The following is a 14,323-nucleotide window of genomic DNA, read 5'->3' on the forward strand; positions in this document are numbered from 1 at the left end:
TTTCTCATTGATACCAAATTAACCTGGCAACAGCACACCAAACATTTATGTTCCAAACTTTCATTGGTCCTGTACCTCTTGAGGAAACTGAAAAGTATAGTACCAGAACAGTACCTTCTAACTGTATACTGTGCAAGTTCCACAGCCACATCAGTTATGGGCTGTTGTTGTGGGGCCATTCTGCAGGCTGCAAGAATGTGCTTTTACTGCAAAAGAAAGCAATGAGAATCATTACTTCAAGCAAAAAACAGACCACTGTAAACCAATTTTCACCAGGTTAGGAGTTCTGACTGTTTACAGCCAGTATATATTGAACTGCCTCTTCCACATACAGAGAAACCATGGTATTTACAGAAAGAGAAATGAAGTCCACAAATACATCACTCGCAACAAAGACAGTATCGACATGCCAAGGTGTCGATTAGCAAGGACACAAAACAGCTTCCCAATGGTGGCCCTAAAATTGTTTAATGCTCTACCTGATCACATTCAGTCTTTACCATGGGAGAAGCTTAAAACTACTATTGCGTGTAAGCTATAAGAGCAACCCTTCTACAATATTGAAGAATTCTTCTCTAGTAATAGCATAGTGTTTACTTGAGCTGCAGCTCAGTTCCACGACTCCAACAGTAACCGTTACATATAATTTCATTATATACTTGTATCTATTTTATAGTTGTGATATTATTGTAATCTAATTTATAACTTAAATATGTCTTGTGGTATTAAGTTACATCATAGTAGAGTTGTATTCACGTATTTTGATAATATTGTATTTTGATGCTGTCTGTCCAGCTGTGGCTGATGAATGACATAGAATTGGTGAAATGAAATGTCGTGTGACGAGGGCCTCCCGTCGGGAAGACAGTTCGCCTGGTGCAAGTCTTTCGATTTGACGCCACTTCGGCGACTTGCGCGTGGATGGGGATGAAATGGTGATGATTAGGACAACACAACACCCAGTCCCTGAGCGGAGAAAATCTCCGACCCAGCCGGGAATCGAACCCAAGCCCTTTGGATTGACAGTCTGTCGCGCTGACCACACAGCTACAGGGGGCGGACATAGAATTAGTAATAAAGGTAATAGAGCAACATGTGGACATCTAAATCTGTGCCCCTCACATCCGCCTGAGCAGCTCATTACAGCTAACTTGTCTGGCCAGAATTAGCATTCCCATATGTTGCAGACAGTGGGTTCATCTGAGCCATTATTCTAACTGTGATCTCTGTTTTAAGTATCACAGTTGGTGGAATGAGTTCCATTTCTTTCTCCATTGCCAGTTATTTAACTTTCGTGACCTACCTTCATCGTTATTGGAATTATTTTGACACTCAATGTGCCATTTTTCGTGTGTCAGTGATACCTCTCAGTTTCTTGAGTTTTCATGTGATTGTCAACCATTCTGTTAATTTCTGTGTGCATGATTGATCCATGTGATGTCACAATATTATTCTTAGCACTACATCTATCCTCTTTGAGTAAATCGAGTGATTCAATTGTGGACAAGATATTATCCATGTCTTAGATCAGGAATGATACCAGTTTTTCTAGAGTGCCTTACTGTTGTATGTAGCAGAATTAAATACTTCTTTCTGTAATCTTTGTTGATTGCCTTTTTTAAGTTATCCTAAGGAGACCACTTCTTCAGTGATATGGTGTCCCACAATATAGACCCTCCCACCACATATCCTGCTGCATACTTCATTGTTTGTATAAAATTCCAGCTGTCAGGAACGAGATCATGAAAAGTTTTATGAACATCACAGGGTGAATTTCATGTCGTCCTGTTGTAAATGTTATTAACTGCCATTGTCAGGTAGTATTTTCTTCCGTGACATAAGCAGGAAAACATGGCCCCATGAGATGTTGTATATGGTTTGTCATAATTTTTTCTTTGTTCATGGGTGGCACACACATTACTATTGCTACTTTTGTGAATGTTGCCACTTATGCTAGACACACCATCTTTGTCGAAAATAAATATGCCAGTGTCCAAAATATTTTTTTAAATTGTATTAAGTCTTGGTGCACGGATTTCAATTCCATGCTGATTTTTTCAATGTGGTCATTGTGGTCAGTATCAGTTTCATTCAACTTTTTTCCAGAACTTCATCTACGCACACTTTTGTATATTTTAAATTACTCTTGATTGACATTAAAACTTGACTGTGAATTGGCTTAGTATTACCACAGCACATCCTGCAATACATTTGCTTTCTGTTTGCTCCAAAATGAAGATTTTTGTTTCTGATTCTTTTGATTATCTCTTTATTGTTTCATTTAGTCCAGTTAGATATTTCTTCTCTCCTTGAGGAACCTTGTTTGTCAAGCTTCCCATCAACACGTTTTTATATCTCTCTCATAATTTATCCATGTGGTAGATAGGTTTTCAATGGTTTTGTTAACTAAAACATGCTCACTATATAAGTCATTTTTCTTTGCTAAGATGAGTTCTGTCTTTTCCATTTTTGAATCCAAAGTATTTCTTCTGTAATTTGCTTTTGTTCACTTACAATTGCATCTACCATATTTATTTTTTCTGAAATTCGGTTTTGTTCGTAGCTAATTTGATTCTGTTTTCTGGCACTGAGGTAACAACACATATAATCATTTCTATGGAGGTGATATATCTCTCATCTCCCCTTAAATAATTTGCACAGTTGTACTTTCGAACATGACTTCAGTTTCAGTAGCTAATGTTTCCTCATCTTCTGACCGTAATTCAGTGCAGCTTCATAATTTCATTTTGATGGTAGAATATGTCTCAGACTACAGAAATTGATTGCAATCCCTTTAATCAGTGTTATTCAATTAATTAAACTAAAAGTATTAAGCTTTGCTTAAATGCTAGTTACATACAAAAGTGGCTGGTCAAATTACAGAAACGATCTTGTAGTGTTATGCTCAAAAATGTAACATAAACTTTACATATACAATTACAACTACCAAAATTTAGTGAAAAATCCAAATGACTACAGCTAACCAAATCCTGCATATTATTACTATTGCTATTTTTTAATCCACCATAGTAAAACTTCTATAGCTAGGATTCACAGCAGAATTTACTACCATCAAGTTTAAAAGAAGAATAAAACGCTTTCCAAGCTGGATTCAGTATCCATTGGAGGTTATTTTTGGTTTTTAATTTTTCTGCCTGGTTTCTGTTTATCTTGTCTAGATCAGTGTGGATCATGTAACAAAATGTGCAGCAATGGAGTAGTTATTTGACAAATATATGAGTATCGAAATTCAAATAACTAAAAATTATTCCATTAGTTCTTTGTTGTTTACAAGTCCTGTCACAGCTGTGAGTGATGTTTTTCTACGTTTTGTTTTGTGTTACTTCTTACATCTTCATACATTTTCTTTATCTTGTTTGTCCCATATAAAGTTTAGTGATAATGTACCATGGAACCTGCTATGTAGGGCTTGCAATACTATAACACTTATGTGCCAGTCCTCTGTGGATAGAGTTTTGAGGATATAAAATACTTCTTCATTAGTAATACATAGATGGCATGAAACCGACATTTAAGTTATTAAATGGTTTTTCTACTAACCTTTGAGCATAGCAGTGTTTCAGCTGTGGACTGTATTACGTTTCCTTGAACATAACAATGTTAAGTATGCCAAGTTGTATTCATATTAATTAAGCCACATGTAATGGTGGATATAAGATAATAATGGACCTGATTTCAAAATGCATCTGCCTGCTCTCAATGACTAACTACAACGACAGTCTAATATGTATAATTGTGGCACTCTCTACTACAGTAATTGTTACAGTTTGACAGATGGAGTGACAATAGTGTTTCAAGCAGTGAAAAAACAGACAGTCATACGCATTATAAGGGTAACGTTTGTTTTTCATCCATTTTCTAGGCGATTTACGAAATACTTATTTTTTTGCTTCTGAGAACTTGTGTGATATGAGAAGACATGAATGTTTCTAAAATAAGCGCAGATAGGGCTAAAACTCATTAACTGAGCTACAACGTATTCACGAAGAAATATGTGTGACGCTGGATAGAACTGCAGCCTACCACATCGATACCAAAAGAATATAAACACACAGATTCACTTGCAAGAAGCTTGGAGATGTACCTCCACTCATGGACAGGATCAACACTCCATGTATTGATTCAACATGTGTTTTAGTCATTGGTACCTATTGCCACAAGTATTACCTTCATTTTTATACTGTTCTATATGGGACAATAGTAGAAATATGTTGAAAATGTTATAATAAGTTGATTTGTATGTAGGCTGTTTAGGTTTTTATATTAGTAACGCCACGTAGCGCTCTGTATGAAAATCACTGGCTGTGCTGTGTGCAGTGTGTGGCTGGGTGGCATTGTTGTAATATTCGCTATTGTAGGGTTGGGCTGTTGGCTGTTAACAGCGCGTAGCGTTGCGCAGTTGGAGGTGAGCCGCCCGCAGTGGTGGATGTGGGGAGTGAGATAGCGGAGTTTTGGACAGAGACAGTAAATTTGTAAAACTGGATGTCATGAACTGATATATATATTATGACTTTTGAACACTATTAAGGTAAATACATTGTTTGTTCTCTATCAAAAACTTTCATTTGCTAACGATGCCTATCAGTAGTTAGTGCCTTCAGTAGTTAGAATCATTTTTTTAGTTGGCAGTTTTGGCGCTTGCTGTATTGCAGTAGTTCGAGTAACGAAGATTTTTGTGAGGTAAGAATTCATGAAAGGTATAGGTTATTGTTAGTCAGGGCCATTCTTTTGTAGGGATTACTGAAAGTCAGATTGCGTTGCGCTAAGAATATTGTGTGTCAGTTTAGTGAATGTCTGAGCACGTTCAGTTTTGCTCAGCTGTTTGAAAATCAAATAATGTAAGAGGTTTATCAGCACAGTCATTCATTAAGTTTTCTAAGGGGACGTTTCAGATTATACATCAATGAAAAAGTTTCTAAACAAAACAATGTCATCACAAAAAGAAGCTTTTGATGGAGTATCTCATCTTTGTGGCAGTTTTTTTCTTAATGGTCATTTGGAGTGGCTTATTTGGCATGTCAAATAATGTGAGTATTGCATTCCATATGAGTTTATTATTTTCTACATTCATAAACTGATTTGTTTCGCAATGTGCTGAACAAAACCCCACGTTACTGTATAGGAAAACAGAATCTTTCTCCATGAGGTCTTTCTTCTACTAAAAGGAAATATTAATCTATAGTATGAATATGTAGATAACAAGCGAATTCTGATGATATGGTGTAGTAACATTACGTTTTATATCTTTCACTGTCCCTAGGATTAAAAAAAGGACGAATTCCGTGTTCTTCTGATAGCATTTGCAATTTATTGCGTTACACATACTCTCGTTTGTAAAAACTATTTTACAAACCAACATATGCAATCACAATTCGATTTTGTGTTGACAAGATCCAGCCAGACATAACAGTATCACTTGCTGACCGCTTGCCGCTCTACTGTAGCTGTGAGTAACAAAAACGAGTTGCAGTGTCGCGATTGTTGTGTTAGACTGTGCTGGAACTAACTTGTTTGGTATCGTGTCCATCTTTTAAAAACATGGGAGACAAAAGAATGCGCTGAGAGTGATGCAAATATTTGCCATACTTTGTTGAAAGTGGCAAAATGTGTTTAATGTTTAAATGCAGGTATGACTTGTTGCTACTGTGGGTTACTAGCTTAGAGATAGAAGAGAAAACGGAGATACTAGAGAGTCCAAATTATGTGAAAGTGAAAAAGGATTTACTGTTTTAAAAGTTCTAAAGCCTGATCTTTGGAGGAAAAAATAAATTGTTATTTTGGTGTTATTTGATACTTATGAAAAGAAACACAAGTAAAGGGTAAACATAATATATATTTTTACTTGTGGGTATTGTTTGATGTGGTTGTATGTACATATTTTCTCTAGCATACATATGTCAATGTTCAGACATATTTGGACTAAACACTTGTTATTGTTTCATTTTTCACCAGTTTACTACACCAACTTTGCTGAAAACATCTGCTGTGAATTTTGATTTAGTTACAAATGAAATTTAGTATTGCTGTATTACGAATGAGGTATCTCATTACCTCACTTTCACCATTCAGTACTGGTCTATGCAATGTGTCGCAGCATTGACGTTTGGTCTTGTGCACATGTATACAGCCTTGCTAGTACCGTGGGCAGCTAACACCTCACTGTGACTATGTAAACACAAAACAACAGTTACACTCAATTATTTCTCATGATTCGTTTCGCAAATATTCATTTTATTTAAGAAACTACAACAATGTATTTTAATAGAAATACTATTTACAGAATTTAATTTGAAACATTTCACTTCATTGTTGCGGAGATTCAAAAATTAAGTGCCATGAGATGAGTTATTGTTTCGAATTAGGAACCCTCGCTCCAGTGTCTAATATTCGTGGCTCAAAATAACTAAGTTCCAAAAGCGACTACCCTCTCTTTTCTGGGAGGGAAACTGCAAGAACGAACAGTGAGATGCGGACCTCCATCAAATGAGTAGGCCACAGGCAGTGCATCCCTGGTTTAGTGTGAACACATCACCATTTGACGACATCTATGCCTCCCTTTTAGTTGTTTTGACGTAAAGTGTGAATCGGCCTTTACAGGAAAGTGTCAGTCATGTTACTTTGGAAGCATTTTGCTGGCGACAAAAACTCGTTTCTGCAAATGCTGAGACCAGAGACATTTCTATTCTACCGTATGCCGACTTCAAAGTTAATGATTGTGAATTCGAAATACCGAACTGCGATGGGAAGTGGTTTGTGAAAGCGATGCAAGTGCGAATTACAGCTATACGACATCCACTTTAAACGTGGAAACAGAGACCATCGGGACCGTTTCCGTGACATTTTTTACAGTTACATTAGGTAAACTGTATTTGCTATTCATGTATGCCTGAATTTATTTCCTGTATACGTTATTCTTTGGTAGAAACCCCTAACCTTTTTCTATCAACACTAACATCATAAGTCATGGGTGTTGTACTGTCTTCTGCACGACGCGCGTTAAATCGTTTTAACGTTGAAAATCGAGCAATGAAAGAAATTTCTAAGGAGAAACCTACGCCAGCTCCCAGGCACCCGTCGATGAGCCTCGCTATTGAAAAAATGGCAAAAGGTTGATCAAAAGGTTATTCATGAAGTATGTTTTTCTAAGAAATCAACAATTTTCGAGTTAGATTTATATAGTACTTAATTAATTGTATCTGTTACAGAAAACACAGATGTACTAAACCATGAACTGACGAAAAATACTGCCCTCGATAGTCGTTTGAAGCAAGTGTTTGTTACTTCCAAGGATACGCAGGTAATACGATTTCAGGAACTTAAGACAGTCAGACTACTTTTGATCCTCGGATTATTCGTGTCGTTGGGAATGTGAACTCCCGTTTGTGTTTAGTGTGTATTGTTTTTGATTTCAAGATTCTAGCCACAGTTTTAGCCAAGGTGAAGTATTGTCATGAAGGTTTCACTACTAGATTTTTTCATAACCCTTGTGCTCATGTTTCTTGGGACTTCAGTGTCTTGCCATTTCCCCAATATATATTGGAAAGAGTGTTGAACAATAGATAAACTGACCTACTATGGTGTATGTTTTGATCTCTTGGTATTTTCACCTACAAACGATTAGCATCTAGGCATATTGTTCTCAATGTCAGCATTACCTGTTAAGCAATGCCCTGGTACATAACATTGAAAATAAAAATAAGTATGTGTGTTGTAAGCAGTCCTTATTATGTTGGTATGTAGGTAACAGCTACTCTGTGAGGAGTGTCTGTATATTTTTAATACAAACATTAAACAAGTAGCAGTGCATAAACAGCATCTGCTTAGTGACTGAGGAAGAAGCAACTTTTTTTGTAAGTAGCAGGTGTATTGCAATTTGTATTACTTGTCTTCAAGGTTTTTTTTTAAATTACTAACATATTTCCCATCCATCCCCCCCCTCCCCCATAATGCCTTGTGGTTGATACAGTAATAATTGAAATATTGTACAACATCTTAAATCACCATACTTGCTGATAGTGTTATTAGTCACAGCTGGGAGATTGTATTGTATTTTCAATACTTCCAGTTGTTTGTAGGTGTACAGAATTATTTTTTGAGAACGGGCTATCCTGAATAATGTATACATTGATATGTGACACTAATTTGATGACTTAAAGAACTCAAATGACTAGCTACGCAGGTCGAAAGTTTTGTGCAGTTGCAGATTTTTTTGTTTTGTGCATAGTCTCTCACTTTTAATTTTGTTGCTCTCTTTCAGCCTGAAGTTTCAGAATCTACTCGCCCGTTACCTCAGTCACGCAAAGCAGTAGAGTCTCCTGAATTTGGATTTGAAGAACCAGCAATGATACCACGAGGGCGATTTAGTTTACGTCAAGCCCTTCAGTTTATTACACTCCATCAGGAAAACCCTAAGGAAAAGACTCCAGCTTTATTAGCTAAAGAATACAACTTAGATCCTGTTATCATGGGTGAGTTTACTGTTTGATTCAGATATTGAAATATGGGTAATTTAAACACAGTTTTAGTTGTGGCCAAAAAACTAGTAACCACTCCCAAGAGACATCTCACAAATGCGTGTAATGCTACCTCTAACCGCGATATGGCTATTCTGCAAGGAAGTAGTTAACAAGTTTGCTTGTGTATGCCACATCCAGCTGAAATTAGTTGTCATTTCCTGACCTGTTCCATTCGCAAATGTGAGGAAAAATGACTGTCTATGCACCTCCATACAAGCCCTAGTTCCTGGTATTTGTGGTGCTTGTGTGACATACATAAAGATAGCGATAGTTTTTCTGTAGTCAGAATTTACTGGTATTCGGGATGAAAAAATTGCAAACTACCCAATTGAAGAGCAGGTTTTTATTTGCAACCACAAACTGTAGTAAAGCAAAACTTGTTTTTTAACACAATAAGACGACTAGGAAAACTGATGCTGGTCTTAACAAAGAAACAGTGAAACTGTAAGTGTTGAAGGTGAACAGGAACAATATAGGTCAGTCAGATATGTAAATATCTTGAATGTAGTGAAACTAAAGAAAAATGGATGGAGAAACTTAAGAGATAAATACAAAATTGAAATAGAGTAACTTCAATGCTACACACAAACTAATAATCGCTTCAGCAAGTGCAGGATAAGGTGAAAAATAATAGGATATGAAAAAGGTACATGGTCAGTGGAAGCAGGAAATGAGGCAAAAGCATTAAAACAGTACTTGAGAAGCTTCAAAGTTGTCCTAAGAAATGAGGCCAATTTAAAATGAGCTCAATGTAAACATGATAGAATGGAATCAGTACTTATTTCTGAATTTCAAACAACTTTGCACAGTTACTGATAAAAAGTTGAGCCAAATTCTTATGCGCATCAAGCCAAGGGGCAGAACAAGAAATATGCTAGTTTGTGAATGAAATTTCTGTAAGTAGTGAAGTGCCATTAGATCTTGAGAATAACATAATTATTATACTTCTAAGGGCAGCAAGAGTGGATAGGTGTGAAAATTATTGCACAGTTTGTCTAATATCATATCTGTCCAAAATACTTAAGGGAATACTTTGCTGAAGAATGGAAAGGACCAATGTGGTTTTAGGAGTAGTAGTGGTATTCAAAAAAAACTGTTTTACCACAACTGTTAATAAAGTGGGCAGATTTAGAGAATAGAGGAAGACTGTATTGCACCTGATGAAGGCTTTTTATAAAGAGGACCATAGAGCGTATGTGAAGCAACATGGAATGATAAGGGGGCAAAACTTAGGGAAGGAACAAGGCGGAGTTGCTCTTTGTCACCACTTACATTTAATTTTTACATTGAAGATACCATACACCACCACTTTGTGTAATTATAGGTTGGAGAGAAATGCATTGCCAATATCTTGGATAGAGAGGAATGAGTTAATCAGCTTTGCCACATTTGGATGGATTGATAGATAGAGAGTTGTAGTACTCCAGCTCATTAAAAGATTCATCCAAAAGCAGGCAAAGTTTTCATTCTTTTTCTATTATTCGGTGAGTTGTCTCCTTGAGTCCTAAATTATTAACATCCAACCTTGTTGTTTTTGAAACCTTGCTCTGTGAATGTTTTATGATAGAGAGAGGGGCTAACTCTTAGATCAGGGTCAGTCGCGGTGGTGTTTATCTACTGCTCATGGGTTGGCAGCTTGTCAGTTTTGCGAAGCCAGTAGGATGATTTTTTGACATAACCAATGATATGCAAGAAGAGAGGCAATGTATTTCTAGTCTGGAAATTGAAACCAGTTCTCGATTCCAGTTTTTTTTTTGTCTATTAGTGAGTTTCAACAGAAATATTTTGTGGTGATAGCAGCAAGCGCCACAAAGAGGACTGATGTTAGTGCACATCTCTTGGTGTAGTTGCAGAGATATGAAAATGTATCATATGTGGTGGTCAAATGAAAATGCACTCGAAAATAGTCGCACATTCGATATATTAATCAACACTGATCCAACTACTTTCTCCCATGATTTAATTAAAAACATTGATCCACCTACCTCCTCCCATTATTTAATTTAAAAACATTGATCCACTTAGTGTAATGTGCAGATCGATTGCGTAGCAACACAAAACAGAGCAACATTTCAGTGCTTTTTCTAATATATCATGGGTTGCAATGCTGTCCTTGGTTTGCAGATACTAGCATGGTTTATCGTCATTTACAGCAGTGTTTCACCCTTTCTTCAGAATGTGTTTCTTCAAAACATGTTGTCTGCACACTGTTCTCTCATTAGGTGTGTAACACCAACAGTTGACACTCTTTCTTTTGTTCCCATCATAACTCATGGCAGCTATTGACAACATTACTGCACAAAACTGGCCCTGTTCTAGACATTGACCAAGAGAGATACAAATATATTTGGAGACACCTAAATAAACAAATCAAAGAAAAATGCCATTTGAGTGTGTTGCCATTTGCCATTAATGGGCACTGGAAAGAAATGGAGGAGGAAGTAAGTTTACAGTTGATATCTTGCCAACTATTGTGTCAATAGAGAAAGACGACAAGCAAGGGTTGGACATGGCGGCAGGATTCAGAAAATTGAGAGAGCTGGCCTTTGAGGTTGACTGAAAGATTCTGCAGTCACCAATGTACATTTTGCATAAGGACCATGAATATAAGAGAAATTAGAGTTTTTATAGAGGCTTATAGATGGTTGTTTCTCCCTCACTTCTTTTGGGAATGGAACAGGAAAAGAAATGGGAAAGGGTTAATAGTGATAAAAGATATACTCCATCACTTGCAGTATATATATACACACACACATAGATGTAAAACTATTTTAATGTAAAGTGTATAATTCACTTGAATGTAACATTGGTGAAGTACCTGTGACTACCTGTGGGAGTGCGGGGTAAGATGTGTGTCAAATGTCTGTAGAATATGGTGAATTTGTGTGTAGAATCGAAAATATGGTAAAATAACAAAACTGTATATCATATGTATGTTTCGCACCATTTATTTGCATCCTAACAACTTAAATATTTATTTATCAAGTGTAGATGAAAGTGGATTGTAAACTGCTTCATTATGTACTGTCATTAATATCTGAAAATAAGAGACATGTAGAATATTAATAACTGATAAGTAATGTAATAATTCTGTTTCCAGAGAAAATTCTTACCTACTACAAAACATTTGAAGTTTATATACCTGAAACAAAGGGAAAATCACGAGGAAATGCACTGGCAGAACCAATCAAGTCACCACAAACAGAGTTGCAAGCTGGAAAGACATAGCTAGTATCGAAAGATTTTTTCTGTATTTATTTGTAAATAATTTGATTAGTCTTTGCAAATTTGTTGTAAGCAAATTTAGAACCATTTATTTACTGTCATACAGTGTCATACTTACAATTGTTTTTGCTATGGAGCACTTAGATATGTATGTATGTAATTAAAGAGTGAGGAAAAAATGTGTACCTTGCATGCAGAGCTTAAGCACTCTGTTACTGCCACTGCTACATTGTTAAGTTTGTGAATATCAAGAAGGTGATTATTCCAAAACTACGAAGACAGTGTCAAAGAAAACAGCACGATCCTTTGTACCTTTGTACACACAATATGAATTATCATCGATATTTGCTGTCCAAGAGGAGCTTCAATTTACTTCAACAAGAACTAAAAGTAACTTGAAGCATGTCTCTGAATTATTAGCTTTCAGAGTTACATATGTTAGGAAAGAGGATGAAGGAAGAGAGGGGCAGGGGCAGGAAAAAAGATAGCCTAAATCACAGTGTAAATAGAACAGGAAACAAGAGAAGGGTGAAGCACAGGGAGGAGGTGAAAGTTAAGATTATGTTGAAGTGAATGGCAGGAATGAGTTACTTTCTCCAAAAGTCAGAAGCTCTAGCTTGAGTAGATGACACATGTATGACCTGAGTGGTGAAAAATGTATCTAGGTATGTGCTGTTATGATTCTTATCATGTGTCCTATCAGAGTAAAATCTATGATAATTTAGTCTGACTTTGTACAGAAGGTAGGTTGCTCACTTGCCTTTTGATATCAGTCTAATAAACTTCCATAAAGTGTCTCACCAAAACAACCAATTCTTAAATAATTCAGTATGATTGAATGAAAAAGTGGCCTTTATTTTAATAGGTTGGTTCTTTGTTTAATGATTTGTAAATATATAGTACTATAGTTTCACTATTGCCTTACAAAATGAATACTCTCTTGAGGCTTACAGCAACACTGTTGGCGTTTTGGTCAGCATTGTTGTCTGATGTCCTCTTCTTTACAAATTAAATACTGCAATCTCAGACAGCTCTCATTGTCTTTGTGATTTCTAATCCTTGTTGATTAAGTAAGTATATATTGGAAAGTGCATTCACATCTTGGTAAGCAAGATTCCACATAATGTGTAACTTTTACTATTTATGTGGAGAAATAATACTGAAGCTTTGACCACCTACTCTCAAGAAAGCCATCTTAAGTATAAATTAGATCAGAACACATCATAAGCACCATCATAATGTGTGCTGCCATGAATTTGAAAAGCAATGTCATTTTTGGTATCACTGTCGTGTGGAGAGAACAAAGGACCCATGTGGATGTCTTAAATCTTCACATCTCTGTACATCCATCTTTTTGGAGATGGTTGCAGGACCTGTTGTTAGATACATGATGTCAGATTAAACGTCTTTCAGCCATCTATTTTCCAAACTTAATTTTATTTGGCTACCAGTTAGGGCAATTTACTAAGCCATCTTCAGACCCTTGAACGACGTGTAGGAAGATTCCACCTTGATTCTGATCAAAACAGGGGCCAGCAATACTGGTATTATTACATTTCTGCGTGCTATAGCGATGTCAGCAGATGCTGGTTGAAGGTATTGCTGTAGCAAGCAGAAATCTAGTACTAACAGTATTACTGGTCCATTTTGATCAGAATCAAGGTGGAATCTTCCTACACATCAGTCAGGGGCCTGAAGATGGCATAGTAAATGGCCAAAACTGGTAGCCAGATAAAACAAGTTTGGAACTAGATGGCTGAAAGGTGCTTAATTTGACATCCTAAGTCTTCACAGTTTGGCCGCTGAGTGAATGAATTGGAAGAAATGGGCTGTTGAGTGTCTTAGTATTTTATGTGCTGTTCAACCTGTGCCAGTTCCTCTTATCTCCTCAATGCCAATTCTGTAACATTCTCAGATGGAGGCTCTGCCCAACCCATATGACAACACAGTGGTGAGAATTATTCAAACAGCAAAAGCTAGTTGTATGCATGTAACTGTTGACACCTTAAACATTGTTGGATGAATGCAGAGCCATCTATTGATTGTTTTAGGAAGCCACAGAAATAGTTTTAATGGAGTAGCCATTGACAGTGAGTGAAACCCAACACTTGACTCCGAAAATCATTGCTGGTATTAGTTGTGAAGTACTTACCAGTACCATGAATCAATTTTTGTTTCCCAAAAGGATCTAAAACTGCTCAGTCACCAGGAATTATGCTTAGCTCATGAACCTACAGTAATGAGTGAAAAAAATATTAATCAGAGGAGTGAAGGCTTTTTTGAGGCCATACAACTGTGCTTGACTAAGAGATTAGCTGGTTTAGTAATCAGACTAATGAAATTGTTTAGTATTCAGACTGATGAAATCGTGCAGCAAAAGGACAAAAACTGTGATCTGATAAATGATTGGTCCAATGGCTGAGGAAGTTCCTAGTGTTTACACTATTCTAATAGGAAAGCGTGGTTATCACTAACTGTGCAAGATGGACATAAAAAATGCTTTTTGGTCGATACAAAGCAGTTATCAAGTGGACAATTGTGTTTTGGACTTTGTTGACAAG

The 14,323-nt window shown here is 36.5% G+C and overlaps 1 protein-coding gene across 1 annotated transcript; it reads left to right on the top strand.

The window, feature by feature from the left end:
- Positions 1–6,603: 6,603 nt before the first annotated feature.
- Positions 6,604–12,792, top strand: LOC126236338 (protein NDUFAF4 homolog). The gene is made up of 4 exons (XM_049945565.1): positions 6,604–7,129; positions 7,227–7,318; positions 8,279–8,489; positions 11,638–12,792. Exons 1-4 carry the CDS (start codon positions 6,985–6,987, stop codon positions 11,763–11,765), a joined length of 576 nt encoding a protein of 191 aa, XP_049801522.1. The 5' UTR covers positions 6,604–6,984; the 3' UTR covers positions 11,766–12,792.
- Positions 12,793–14,323: the final 1,531 nt, after the last annotated feature.

Source organism: Schistocerca nitens, chromosome 1, assembly GCF_023898315.1.
Source record: "Schistocerca nitens isolate TAMUIC-IGC-003100 chromosome 1, iqSchNite1.1, whole genome shotgun sequence".
Classification (NCBI taxonomy): domain Eukaryota; kingdom Metazoa; phylum Arthropoda; class Insecta; order Orthoptera; family Acrididae; genus Schistocerca; species Schistocerca nitens.